Source organism: Hyperolius riggenbachi, chromosome 11, assembly GCF_040937935.1.
Source record: "Hyperolius riggenbachi isolate aHypRig1 chromosome 11, aHypRig1.pri, whole genome shotgun sequence".
In the NCBI taxonomy this organism is placed as follows: Eukaryota; Metazoa; Chordata; class Amphibia; order Anura; family Hyperoliidae; genus Hyperolius; species Hyperolius riggenbachi.
In genome coordinates this window covers 155,833,525-155,848,616 of record NC_090656.1, presented here as the reverse complement: position 1 = coordinate 155,848,616, position 15,092 = coordinate 155,833,525, and the positions used below count along the sequence as shown (strand labels likewise).

Here is a 15,092-nt window from a genome sequence, read left to right as displayed (position 1 = left end):
GGCATTGTCTGAAACAAATAAAGGAGGCGGGGCATTATTGTCATTTTGATGATACAGCTCCTGCCGAACCAGGAAAACTGGGGTTTGTCCCACCTCTGTAGGTCTTGTTTGATACGTTCTAAGGTGGGAGAAAAGTTAGAGGAGATGAGATCTCTGGGGTTAGGAGTGATTTGGATACCTAGATATTTCAGGGAGCGACTATGCCATTTAAAGTATTCTGTATTCAGTAAAGGGGAAATTACTTTGTAAAGGCTAGTACACACTAGCAATTTTGATTGACCAATGATTGCTCAATTTTACCATCTCCATGTAGTATGAGGGCCAAACAGATTTTCAATTCTATGCAGATTATATAGGTAAATGGTCATACTACATGGAGGTGGTAAAATTGAACAATCATTGGTCAATCAAAATTGCTAGTGTGTACTAGCCTTAAGAGTTTCTTAAGGTCACAAGGGAGCTGTACACCTAAAGCTTCGCTTTTGTCATAATTAATGGACATGTTGGCAATCTCTCCATAAGTCTTAAATTCAGCTAGCAAATTAGGCAGTGACATGTGGATTAGCAAGGAAGAACATAAGATCGTCCGCATACGCTGCTACTTTGTGGGAGGACTTAGGGTATTTGACTCCCTGTATATCTGAGTTTTTACGTATTGTGCATAGAAATGGTTCCAAGGACAATGCAAAAATTAGGGGTGAAAGGAGGGCACCCCTGTCGAGTTCCGTTAAGGATAGGAAATGTGTCAGACAATGCACCATTCACTTTTACCCTAGCATTTGGACAAGAATAAAGAGCCAGGACACATCCAAACGTATTTTCAGTTAGACCAATATAGCGGAGGGTGCCTTCGATGAGATCCCAGTCCACCCTGTCAAATGCTTTCTCTGCATCAGTTGACAGCAAGAGGGCAGGTTCAGACCGGGACCTCACCCAGTGCAAAATGTTTAGGGTTCTGATGGTATTGTCCCTGGCCTCTCGGCCCATGATGAAGCCCACTTGGTCATAATGAATTCAAGAGGGGAGAAGAGTGGCCAGCCTATTTGCCAACATCTTTGCAAAGAGCTTCAGATCCACATTAAGCAAAGATATAGGTCTAAAGCTCTGGCATTGAGCGGAGTCTTTTCCCTCCTTTAAGATCACTAAAATATGGGATTCAAGCATCTGGGAGGAGAAAGTTTCTTCCTGAGGAAGGGTCAGCAATAGTGTTGAAAGCCTTAAGCATATGCGGGGATAGCAGCTGTTTGAATTTTCTATAGTACTCGGAGGTATACCCGTCTGGGCCTGGTGCCTTGCCAGAGGGAGTTTTGGACAATGCTATGTGTAGTTTGTCCTCTGAGAATGGTTCCTCTAGTGCTTTGATGTCGTCCGAGGACAATTTTAGCATCTGTGATTGTTTGAGGTACTCTGCTATCTTGCTCTGCTTAGCCTCTTTAGAGGCTGTAGGTGGGTGATGGGGCAGATTATACAGGTTAGAGTAAAAGTCTTTAAAGATTTTTGCGATCTCTTCATACTTATAGTACATCACTGAGTGCTTGTCCTTGATACAAGGGATATACTTAGAAGATTGTTGAGCCTTCAGAGCCCTGGCCAGCAGAGCAGGGACAAGGTCCTCCGGCACCCAAGGCTGAGACACCAAAGTGCGCCCCTCCATCCCTCCCACCCCAGCCGGCACATACTGATTGCTATTAGACTAAGAGGGCCACAGGGCCCACAACCTCCCCAACACCTTAATATCTAGTTATCTGGCTTGAAGTCACTGCTATGTATCCCCTTTTCTTATTTCTTTCTGCTTCATACACAATTAGGAATGACAACTGAATGAATTGTGCGCCCCCTCCTACACTGCGCCCTGAGGCTGGAGCCTCTCCAGCCTATGCCTCGGCCCAGCACTACTGGCCAGAATAGAGCTACATTTATTGCCAAATTCATAAAAAGTTCTGTTGGAGCGCAGGGCTGCATATTTAACCTTAAAAAATAATAGTGATTTAAGCGTCTCCCTTAAGTAAGTGAGGATAGGGTCGTAGGGTATTTATCCTATTTGTGTTTCAGCTCCAGCTCACCAATTGATATCAGGGTATAATTAATTCCTTTGTCCCCTTCTCTTTTTTTCCTAGCTCCCTTTCTAATCAGGAGGCCTTGTGTGAAGCATTTATGCGTTTCCCAGATCAGGAGAGGGAACGAATCCTTTTACATTTAGTTCAAAGAACTCCTCTATTTCCCGTTTAATCCTCGAGAGAACCTGCTTGTATTCCAGAAGTGAGTTATTCAACCGCCAGGAAGCAGGGCCTTGCCTAGGTTCCCCAAGAGCCAGTTCTACAGTAACTGGCGCATGGTCAGACAGAGAAATAACAATTGATGGGGCCGCCAAGACCGAGAGTAGATTGTGAGAAATTAACCACTTTACCCCCGGCGGTATGAATTTCTCCGTCCCTTTTTTCCCTCCTAAAAAACCAGGGACGGAGAAATCCGTACCTTCCGCGCTCCCGCCGCTGTCCGCGCTACAGACGCTCGTGCGCGCGCACCCGCCGCTCGTGCACGCCGCCGCCCGCTTGCCCGGAGATCAATGAACGGGAAAATCCATTCCCGTTCGTTGATCTAAGCCCCCGCAATGATCTGCTGCTTCTTTCAGAAACAGCGCGATCATTGTGAGTCTCCCAGCCTCCTACTGCTTCCTGTAAGCGTCCTTCTGGTCGCTTACAGGTCGCATGTAAACATACTCACTGTGGCCATCTTGTGTCCAAATAGTAAACTACACCCTAATGCATTTTACACATACAAATAAATTGTTTTACATAATAAATTAACTCAATATTACCTCCCGCACTCCCCAATTATTTTTTTTTTGTAATTTAAAAAAAAAAAAAATATATATACAATAAAAAAACAAAACATAAATAGTTACCTTAGGGACTGAACTTTTTAAATATTTATGTCAAGAGGGTATAACACTGTTACTTTATAAACTACGGGCTTGTAATTAGGGATGGACGCAAAACTGAAAAAAATGCACCTTTATTTCCAAATAAAATATTGGGGCCAAACATTGTGATAGGGACATAATTTAAACGGTTTTATAATTGGGAATAATGGGCAAATAAATTTCATGGGTTTTAATTACAGTAGCATGCATTATTTAAAAACTATAATGGCCGAAAACTGAAAATAATTTTTTCCCACATTTTTTCCTATTTTCCCCATTAAAACACATTTAGAATAAAATAATTCTTGGCATAATGTCCCACCTAAAGAAAGCCTAATTGGTGGCGGAAAAAAACAAGATATAGTTCATTTCATTGCGATAAGTAATAATAAAGTTATAGACGAATGAATGGACGGAGCACTGAAAGGTGAAAATTGCTTTGGTGGTCAGGGGGTAAAACCCCTCAGTGGTGAAGTGGTTAAGACAGTCGATTCTAGTATGTGTTGTGAGGAAAAGAATATAACGTATAGTCGATAAACGATGGGTTATGTAACCTCCATACGTCCGCTAGTTGCATGGAACGCAGAAGGGATTTGCATTTTTGTAAGACTGTATGGGAGACAGAGGATTTCTTCGATGAGGAGTCCAACTCTGGATCCAGGGTAACATTCAGGTCTCCCCCCAGTAACACGCTGCCCTCAGCAAATGAGTGTAGCTTAGATAAGAACGCTTGAAAAAAAGGATGCCTGTTGGGAGTTGGGCGCATAGAAGGAGCCAATGGTGATCTTTTGGGTATATACAGTACCTTTAGGTCTCTTTCACAGTGGGACGTTGCGTTTGATGCGACGTTAAAGTCGCACAAAGTGCCCCTAACGCAGCGCATGTAGGTTATGAAATTGGACGTTATTTTGCACTGCATTGTGTCTCTTGGTGCGCCGTTTTGATCACATACTGATGGAACAAAAACGGCGCATGCGTTACATTAAAAAAAAAAAGAGTTACTGAGCATGTGCAACACACAACGCAGCAAATTTATTGCTAAACGCACAGCATGCAGCACTTTCTAAATATTGCTACACGTTACACACAACGCGTGCACTGTGAATGTTGCACAGACTTAGTATTGCTGTGCGTTAGTCCACGTTAAAACATTTTCAAGAGGCCTTAATCAAGTTAAACCTGCCCTGTGGGTCTTGATATTGATCAATCAGGGTGAAAGGTGTATCTTGTGAGATTAAAATGACAGTTCCCTTGATTTTTGACGTTTGATGAGAACTAAAAAAAAAAAAAAAAAAGCTGTTTTGTAATATCTGTTTAAGAGTTTAGGAACTGTTGGGTTCTTAACCCTCCTGGCGGTATAAAAAAAAATACGCCAGGAGGCAGCGCGGCAGTTTTTTTTTTATTTATTTTTTTCTATATCATGTAGCGAGCCCAGGGCTCGCTACATGATAGCCGCTGCTCAGCGGCATCCCCCCGCCCTCTTCGATCGCCTTCGGCGATCTCCGATCAGGAAATCCCGTTCAAAGAACGGGATTTCCTGGAGGGCTTCCCCCGTCGCCATGGCGACGGGCGGGATGACGTCACTGACGTCGGGACGTCATTGGGAGTCCCGGGCCACCCCTCGGCGCTGCCTGGCACTGATTGGCCAGGCAGCGCACGGGGTCTGGGGGGGGGGGCGCGCGCCGCACCGGATAGCGGCGATCGGGCGCGCGGCGGCGGCGATCGGGGTGCTGGCGCAGGTAGCAAAGTGCTAGCTGCGTCCAGCAAAAAAAAAATTAAACAAATCGGCCCAGCAGGGCCTGAGCGGCACCCTCCGGCGGCTTACCCCGAACTACGTTCGGGGTTACCGCCAAGAAGGTTAAAGTGCGTCTCTTGAAGGCAGACAACATTGGCTCGCTCCTTATGACACAAATGTAGGACAGACGACCGCTTCTCAGGCACATTCAGCCCTCTGGCATTAAAGGATAGCAATTTAAGTGACTGCTGGAATATCCACAGTCAAGAAGCAGCACCGGAGTGACACAGATATCATCTTAAAGAACGAGGTTAAACAGAGAAGTAGTATAGAGAGAGACGAAAGAAGAATAGGACAGGAAATAAAGGAACGTGTAAGAAACCACGTACTACAAATGTGTAATATGTAGTTGATGATCATATTACCTAGACTGGACTATCTAAGACCAGATCCAAAATGAGCTTTCGCTTAGTTACCTGGGAGCCTCGAAGGTTCCCAACTGTTTTCGGCAATACGCCCTGGGGTAAGAAGGCCCACAACAAACCAGTGGGTGAGCCCCGGACCCCGGGTTACCTCATGTATAACCATGACAAAAAAAAAAAAAAAAAAGGTATAGAACCAACAGTAGCATGCATAGTTTCAGAAAATATACTAAATAATCAGTGAGGTGAAAGGCAAACTATATCTGAGAAAAGTACATAACATACTAAGCCTCAGTATCAGTTAACTCCATAGGCCCCAATAAACGTAACATGCCTTTCTCCCGTTTCCCCCCTCCCCCCAGGGGTATCAGAAGTTCGTGGGCTCTCACACCGAAAGTGGGTGTAAGGCATAATTAAACTTCTGCCTAACTCCTAGTGTGTTAAATTTAGGAACAACCGCCACTCTTCAGAACTTTATGTCAAAAATGGTTTATTGGTAGAAAAATATGTAACAAACACCCCTCTGATATACCCTTAACCCCTAAAAACAACAAGGACACGGGCATCCATTTACAGGAGTACTCCTGGTACACACAATCTGACACTCAATCCACATACACTTCAGATTTAGATCAAACGATCTGCTATACTGCATGTGCCTGTGATTTGCTGAATTGGAACAGGAATATCTTTCCACATCAAACTAAGGACAGTCCAGATATTGACAGATATATTTCTGCTCTAAAGCATATCCACAGTCCTAGATGTATTCATGTGCATAAGAACAGTCCTTGCTCCATACAAGCCCTCCAGCAACAAGTAGCTCCGCAGACAGCACTGAGTGCATAAATCATTCCAATGTAACTAGATCTCTCTGGGCTACTGCCCCCTCAGATCATTGAAAGGTCAGGTTACCTTCTCCTCTTGGAAAAGAACTCCTCTCCAGGAATCAACTCACCCCAGAGTCCCGCAGATCACAGGTACCTGTGAATGGATGGATGTGTCTGCAGCTCCCAGTCAGGGCAATCAGCTTACAATTTGCTGTTCGGGGTCATCAGCGTGTCAGCAGCTTGCTGTCTCCAGGAGTCACTCCAGCCCTGCCTCCTCACACACGCCCACACAAGCGTTCCGGTCCACTAACACGTGGCCTCCTATCAGTGTGATTACACTGAGCAGAGCGTTCAAGAGTGGCGGTTGTTCCTAAATTGAATATGTTTTGTATTTTTCAACCTGCCTTCCCTCGAGTTTTCTTGAGGTGAACTAAGTCTTTCAGGGACTTGTGCACCAGATCAATGAATTTTTCTTAACTCCTAGTGTGTTCGGTTAGTGAAGTAACCACATTTTGGACTGTAATGTTCACGTATACCAGCACACCGTCTTCTTAAAGGGGAACTGAAGAGAGAGGTATATGGAGGCTGTCATGTTTATTTCCTTTTAGACAATACCAGTTGCCTGGCAGCCCTGCTGGTCTATTTCTCTGCAGTAGTATCTGATTAAAACCAGAAACAAGCATGCAGCTAGTCTTGTCAGATCAGACTTATAAGTCTGAACCACTGAAACACCTGATCTGCTGCATGCTTGTTCAGGGGCTATGGCTAATAGTATTAGAGGCAGAGGATCAGCAGGGCTGCCAGGCAACTGGTATTGTCTAAAAGGAAATAAACATGACAGCCTCCATATACCTCTCTTCAGTTCCCCTTTAAACAAGCTCTTTTATTGAGCCATTATATCCACGTATACACAGACAATTGTTTCGGGGGCCTCACAGGGCCCCCCTTCATCAAGCCTTGATAAAGGGGGACCCTGTGAGGCCCCCAAAACAATTGTCGGTGTATACGTGGTTATAATGGCTCAATAAAAGAGCTTGTTTGTTTAAGAAGATGGTGTGCTGGTATACTTGAACATTATCGATTGCGATTGGCTGCCTATGCCATAATACCAAGCACCCGACGCAAGTTATCGATTGGTGTGCCTACCCTCAACTTACTGAATCACATTTTGGACTGAGCGTAATTTGTACGCGATAAACTAGTGTGGGTATGATCCTATGCAAATATCTGAGGAAGATAAAAGGGTGCTCTTCAACTCCCTCTGCCATAACTTTTGTTACCTTTTTATATATTTGGATTCCCCGTGTTGCCTGTGAATCATATGGAGCATCTCTAGTAGAGCATAGCTATCCGCCCCCCACGTCTCCTCTGGCCTAGAGCCAACACCCACATCCCCCAAGCCATTCACATAGACCAATACATCAATGAATTGCTATCATAGTCAAGTGCAGCAATAGATATAACATTTACAGTGCAATACGCATTAAACCTTATAATAAGCATATGTAAACGTGAGCAAGATCTGGCTGCTGAAGCAGACCATAGTGGACAAGGCATTTTAGGGACATATGTCTGGGAGGGGGAGCAGTGACCCATCCTCGAGCGAGGAGGGGGCATGGAAGGCAGAGCACGCATGATGCTTCATCCGTTCGGGTCACGAATAGTGTTCTCAAACAGAGGGTCTCCATCAGTGGAAAAGGTGCTTAGGTCAATGGCGTTGGTGAAGGCAGGAGAGTCTGTCCTCCTGGGGGGAAAGTGTGCATCCATCCGAAAGTTCGGAAGGGGGGGGGGGGGGGGAAAGGAAGCAAAAGTACTTACAGTCAGGGAGACTAATGGCTTATTCTTAGATTTCTGTGGCGGCCAAAATCAGGCTAGTCCGGATGCCATTCTGAGAGATCGACAGAGGGCAGCGACAGTGTTTCCATGAACGAAGGCAGGTCACGAGGATGATGCAGCGTACAGGACTTGGATCCCTTCATTGCTACCAGTTGAAAAAGGAAACCCCAGCGGTAAGAGATTCCTTCTTGCTTCAAGGCTTGTATAAGAGGGCGCAGTGCTCTGCGCTGGGCGAGAGTGAAGGGCGCCAAATCCTGGTATAGCGTGACTTGAGTTCCATCACAGTCCAACGGTCCTTTATCACGTGCCATGATTTCCTCTTTATCTCTAAAGTTGTGCAGCCGGCATATAATATCCTATGGCTGCTCTCGATCTGTAGGCACAGCCCGGAGGGCTCTATGCGCTCGGTCACATTTGATTTTCTGAGCGGCTGAGCGATTCAGGAGTCCATTAAAGAGAGATCTCAGAGTTGGCAAGAGGTCTTCTGCCAGGATCGTTTCAGGGACCCCGTGCACCCTGATATTGTTGCGGCGGCCTCTGTTCTGGAGGTCCTCCATCTGCGATCTCATCATTTGGGAGGTGGTCTGTTGCTTCTCACTTGTCTCCCTTAGGCGAGCTGCCTCAGCACGTAGATGTGCCAAGTCCAATTCTGCCGTAGACTCTCAGTCTGTGAGGCCCGAGATATCAGTGCAGATAGCCGTGATCTCCGTTCTCGTGGAGGAGACAATGTGCTCGGTTTGCTCATCATGCTTGGTGGGGAGAGTTCAAAGATACATCCATAGGTCTTCTAGATTGCTCATAGCTGCTGGTCCGGTCTAGGAGGTGTGGCAGATTGCGGGGATGAGGATTCAGTGTCCGCCATATTGGAGGCCGCAGGGCTCAGGTTAACAGTCTGGAAATAGTGGGTCACTGGCCGTTGGGATGGGGTTCGAGGCTGTCGATTCTTGCCTTTTCCTTTCTTCTTTCTATCCATACCACTTTGGACAACAATAGTGGCTAAAAGATTGCATATATTAACTGCAGGAACATGCGGGCCCGGAAGCTCGGCAGCCACACGTCTTCACTCCTCCATTGCCGGCTCCGCCCCCTCCCGAGCGCTTTTAAGAATAAATAGATTGTATTTATTCTCTTCCGGATCAAAGAGTTCACTTTCTGACTGACGCCAGGAAGTGAATAAACTAATCGCTCAGCAAAAGTGCTTAGAGAAGCGCTTACAAAAGCACTTTTGTAAGCGCAAAGCGAAGGGAAAAGCTAATCGCTAAGCACTTGCGATAGCGCTGGCGATTTATAATGTGAACAAAGCCTTACAAGCTGCAGAGAGCCAGAAGTGAAACATTACAAGCAGTCATCAGTCCCCTTACTGCTTACTTACAGCAATATTCCAGCACATCTAAAAAAGGTGCTCATACATCTAGCAATGTATGGGCAGATTTGACCAAGAGACAAATCTCTCATCGAATCTGATGAGAGAGCGATCTGTCAGCTGCCCATACGCCACAGGCGGATTCCCGATCAATTACAGCACAAAATCTTTCGGGAATAGGCCTTGTGCGCTGCATCCGCGGCCGTCCCCTAAAGTCAATGTACCCCCCCAGTGTCCGGGTAAACTGTATACATTACTGCTTGTCCCCCGCAGGCTTCTGGCATCCCTCCTCTCCATACACGCACGACCCCATATGGTTTCCTAGTAAGGGCACGCGTGTGACGTCGCACGTGTGCCCTTACTAGGAAACCACGTTGACGTGCGTGTATGGAGAGGAAAATGCGCCCGGAAGCCAAGGGGTGGGGGGGGGGAGCGCAAGCGGAGGCCGCAGAGAGGTAATATATACACCTTACACGGGGCATGGGGGGGCAATGACAGACTTTAGGGGAGACAGCTCAGGAGGTTTGTCGATCATCGAATTGAACGCCATTACCGCCGTGCACGATCGAGCAACATTGTGCAGCATGCGCGATCGAGAATGCGACCAATTTTCGGCCCGAAATTGGTCGATTTGCAAGTTGAGCAAGCACTTGGCACAGATTTTCATCCAATCTGATTATAATAATCGAATTGGATGGTCGATCGGCCGCCAAGTCGCTTGATGTATGGGCATCTTACCCTGTAACCTCTTCTGATCAGCTTTCCTCCTTAGTGCATACTGTGAGGAAAACACAGTGAACTATTTGTTAACTGTGTTAGGAGTGAAGGATGATATTAAATCAGACAGAAAGAGCTGGGGTAATAAATACAGTGCCCCTGGCACTGGTGGTAATGTGAACCCTAATAAAGAATACGTAAACACGTTTTTTTTTTTAATCGACAGTTGTCCTGAACTGAAAATAAAAAGTCAGAATAACCATACACTGGTCATACTTACCTCCTGTGTAGTCTACTCAATCGCTTTCTCCTCTCCTGTGTCCCATTTGTCTACTGTGATCAATGAAATTCTCTCTCCTCCATTTTAAAAATGGCCATTAACCCCATAACAGCTTCGTGGTCAGTACACTGTTAAAGAGAACCCGAGGTGTGTTTAAAGAATGTTATTTGCATACAGAGGCTGGATCTGCCTATACAGCCCAGCCTCTGTTGCTATCCCAAACTCCCCTAAGGTCCCCCTGCACTCTGCAATCCCCCATAAATCACAGCCGTGCTGTGAGGCTGTGTTTACATCTGTAGTGTCAGTCTCGGCTGCTCCCCCGCCTCCTGCATAGCTCCGATCCCTGCCCCATCCCTTCCCTCCAATCAGCAGGAAGGTAAGGGATGCAGGCGGGGACCGGAGTTCTGCAGGAGGGGGGGGGGGGGGGGGAGAGCAGCAGACTGACACTATAGAGATAAACACAGCCAGCTCTGACAAGCTGTTTGTCAGCAGCGTGGCTGTGATTTATGGAGCATTGCAGAGTGCAGGGGGACCTTAGGGGGGTTTGGGATAGCAACAGAGGCTGGGCTGTATAGGCAGATCCAGCCTCTGTATGCAGATAACATTCTTCAAACCCACCTCGGGTTCTCTTTAAACTGTAATATCACCCACTTGAGCCATAGGGAAACATGGAGATTACCTTGCACATTCAGTTGTAACTGACAGCTGCTGATGTATAACTGACAGCAACTGGTATATTTCAGTCCTGACAAAATACTGTCAGAACTGGAAGGGATCACTGTAAGAAGAAAATGGTGAGCTTCCGAGAAGAACTGACAGTGAGGTTAGTTTGTAATATTCATTTGCAGCTACGTCATGTGTTTATTTTAAATAATTTTCCTTGCTTCAGTTTCCCTTTAACCTCCCTGGTGGTAAACCTGAACTGAGTTCGAGCTATGCCACTGCGGAGGATTTCTCAGGCCCTGGTGGGCGGATCTACATAATTTTTTTTTTTGGTACACTAGCTGCGTGTACTTTACGATCGCCGCCGCTCCGATTCGCCGCCGGTAAACAGGAAATCCCATTCTGAACGGGATTTCCTGTTTGCTCTGATTGCCGGTGGCGATCAGAAGGGGAGATGCCGCTGCACAGCTAGGCTAGCTACATGATTTAAAAAAAAATAATAATTTAATGTGCTGCGTTGTAGGGCTGAACGATTTTCGGTTTTAAACCGAAAATCGTGATCAAGGTTAAGACTATCTTGAGATCGTCAGAGCTTCGGTTTTGCTGCGGTTTTCTCTGCCGCTGGTACATGCTCTGCCTAAGTAAATAAAACAGAGAGCTGCTGGAGAGGCCAGTGAGGGGTTAACAAATCAGACCATGCCCCCTCCCTCTCCGGGTGACAGTCAGGCTGGTGAATGCCGGGGCAGATACGGGAAGTACGGCTGGTCCCGCCCCTACCCCCGGAAGATGAAAAGAGCCGGAGACGCGCTGCCCGGGAGAGACATAAACCAGTAATTAACTAACACTTCTGTAGCTCTCTACCTGGCGGGGGACAGTCTGCAACAACTACTATTACTGCGGTCCCCTCTCCTTCTGCCCCGTGTGTGCTGCTGGCTGAAGGGTGACATTCACACTAGGGCTGCACGATTTTCGGAAAAAATTGAAATTGCGCTTTTTTTTCTCAAATTGCGATTTCGATTTTCTTCACGATTTTCTTCAAATCGAGCTTTAGCACTAAATTCACAATGCCCCCAGTATAGTTTAGCCAGGTAAGCGCCTCCAGTATAGTTGCCCCAGTATAAGATCCTGCTATAAATAAAGAACATTTTGGTGACAATTGAGGCAGACTGTGTATGAGAAAACTTGTTAATCTGGCCACAGAGCTTCCAGCAGGGTAATAGTTAAAGTGCAGAGTATCATAAATAACAGAGCGAGAAGGCTGAGGAATGTGAGAAGGGCAATGAGGGGTAGGAGTGGGTGATCTAGTACCTTCAGACCATCACCCGCAGCATCGAGACAGAACACCAGCGCCGCGGCATTAAGGAAATGTAGGGAGAGGGACAGAAAACCATCTCTGCTTCTATAAGCAAGTGTGCAGAGAGGGAGACATCTGTGTACGGAGCACAGAAGCGGGTCTCAGAGGTGCCAGGACAGGAAAGAGTTCGGAGCCCCTCCTAATAGTCTAACCTTACAGCGCTGCCTTCCCTCCTGGCTAGCTCTCGTCACTTTCAGCAGCAGCTGCTGTTAACGCGCTGGCTCTGCCTCTTTCCCTCCCGGCAGTTCCTGGGGCCAGCTGATGAAAATATAAATCATGCATCACTGCGCTCCCCATGTTGTTGGAAGGGGGAGGCGTGGCAGAAGCTAGGACTAGCAGTGAATATTTATGAGTGTTAATGAGCCAGGCAGCGAGGGGCGAGTCCAGTCCAGAGCAGCACACAGCACCACCAATCACTCTGTACCACCCTCTGTACAGCTCCGCCTACCGCCTCCATCATACCATCTCTATCTAGCTATTGGTGGCGCTGTGTGCTGCTCTGGACTGGACTCGCCCTCCCCCTGCTGCCCGGCTCATTAACAATCATAAATATTCACTGCTAGTCACGGCTTCTGCCAATCAGTGGCTCCCAAAACCGAAGCTACTGACAATCCTGAAATCGGCTGCACGCGAATTGCGGTTTCAGTTTAAAACCGCAAAACCGTGCAGCCCTAAGTCACACTGACACTGAAAACGTCCCCTCGCTGCAGCTGCTGGCTGGACAGCTTCTAGCAATCACACAGCTGTTACACTCATCTTCCCTGAGCACTGATAAGTTACATGGGGGAGTCACTGCTGTCATGTCACACACAGTACTGAGCAGTATATAGATAGGAAGTCAGCTAGATATATAGGGGAATATATAATCATATATATAATCATATTGCCCTACCTCTACATATATCTAGCTGACTTCCTATCTATGTACCCCCCCAAAGAAAGCCTAATTGGTGGCGGAAAAAACAAGATATAGGTCAGTTCATTGTGATAAGTAGTAATAAAGTTATAGGCTAATGAATGGGAGGTGAACATTTCTCAAGTGAAAACGACGGAACGCGAATGGGTTAAATTATGTTCCTATCACAATTTATGGTGAAGATATTTGACTCTGAAATAATGCAACAGTGTGCATTTTTCGCTACTGAGAAAATAGACATAAGTTACTTACCGGTAACGTCTTTTCCGGGAGTCGGAAGGACAGCACCCATATGAGATAAATTCCCTCCAGATACTATTGGACAGGAAAAGGTTAAAAATTAACATACTCAGCAGCAGCAAACTATAATATATCTATCTATCTATCTATCTATCTATCTATCTATCTATCTATCTATCCATACACACACACACACACACACACACACACACATACATACATACACACACACACACATACCCATAAACGGAACTCACATTCAGTACCAATAAAGATGAACACAATTGAATGCTCAAGAATAATATTTTACTTAAATATATGCATATATAAACACAACAATGGGTGGGTAGTCCAGGTGCTGTCCCTCCGACTCCCGGAAAATACGTTACCGTAACTTATGTCTTTCCCAGGGTCGTCTCCAGGACAGCACCCATATGAGACTACCAAGAAAATATGAGAGAGAGAGAGAGAGAGAGAGAGAGAGAGAGAGAGAGAGAGAGAGAATGAATACATATACATATACACACATACATATATATATATATACACACACACACACACACACTAGGGCGGGACAGCTGCCTGCAACACCCTTCTTCCGAAGACTAAATCACTGATGGAATCAAAGTTCAGTCTGTAATGCTTTATGAATGTATTCCCATTTGACCAGGTCGCAGCCCTACAGATCTGCTCAATAGAAACTCCTGCTTTTTCTGCCCATGAGGTAGATACAGCACGTGTTGAATGCGCTTTGATTATTTGTGGAACTTCTTTTCCTTGAACCTGATAGGCTATTGTGATTGTCTGTCTTATCCATCTGGCGATGATGCCTTAGATGCCTGCTTTCCTTTATTTATTCCAGAAAATAACACCAACATTGCCTGTGTTCTTCTCCATGATTTTGTCATTTCCATATACTGAATTACACATCTCCTGACATCAAGATAATGAAAACATTCCTCTTTTCCATTAGAAGGGTTTTGACAGAAAGATGGAAGAAATACCTCCTATGATCTATGAAATCCTGTACAAACTTTTGGTAAAAAAGCAGAATCTAATTTCAATGTGATCTTATCTTCTGATATAATACAGTACGGTTCTGCTATAGAAAAAGCTTGAATTTCTCCAACTCTTCTAGCTGTTGCGATTGCGAGTAAGAAGGCAGTCTTTAAGGTTAAAAAGGTTTCTGAAATTTCCTGTATTGGTTCAAATGGTGGACTCATGAGAGCCTGAAGTACTAAGTTTAGGTCCCAAGGAGGAACATTTGACTTTAACAGAGGTTTAATTCTGGACATAGCTCTAAAATTCATTCTCTACCATTCTTCTCTGTAGAAAGACACTTAAGGCCGAGGTCTGCACCTTTAAAGTACTGGTACTGAGTCCTTTTTCAAGACCTGCCTGGTGAAATTCTAATGGAGTATACTCCTGTCTTGAATCCATTTTATTTTCATCACACCAATGGAGATAAGTCCTCCATGCCTTCAAGTAAATTTTCCTGGTGACAATCTTTCTACTTTGTAGCAGAGTGTTGGACAAACTTTCAGAAAACCCCTTATCCCTTAACAGTTTCCATTCAACATCCAAGCTGACAGATGCAACATTTCCAGATGCGGGTGCAACACTGGACCCTGATGTAACAGATCCTGACGTAGAGGCAACATTACTGGTTCCTGCGCTGATAACTTCCCTAGTAGAGAAAAACAAGCTCTTTTTGGCCAGAAAGGTATTACGGTATTAGTATGCCCGTTGACCTCTCTCTGTAAATCTTGTTTAGAGTTTTCGGAATCAACCTGAACGGAGGAAAGGCATAAAT

The 15,092-nt window shown here is 45.7% G+C and overlaps 1 protein-coding gene across 3 annotated transcripts in view; it reads right to left on the bottom strand.

Moving 5' to 3' along the window:
• ESRRA (estrogen related receptor alpha) overlaps positions 1-15,092 on the bottom strand; it is a 264,360-nt gene that overhangs the window by 225,664 nt on the left and 23,604 nt on the right. Inside the window, exon 3 of one of the 3 annotated variants that reach the window (XM_068259914.1) lies at positions 13,292-13,354. The exons of the other annotated variants lie outside the window; for them this stretch is intronic. Coding sequence (XP_068116015.1) covers positions 13,292-13,331 — 40 coding nt within the window. The 5' untranslated portion in view covers positions 13,332-13,354. The remainder of the gene's footprint in view (positions 1-13,291; positions 13,355-15,092) is intronic. 3 annotated transcript variants of the gene reach the window in all.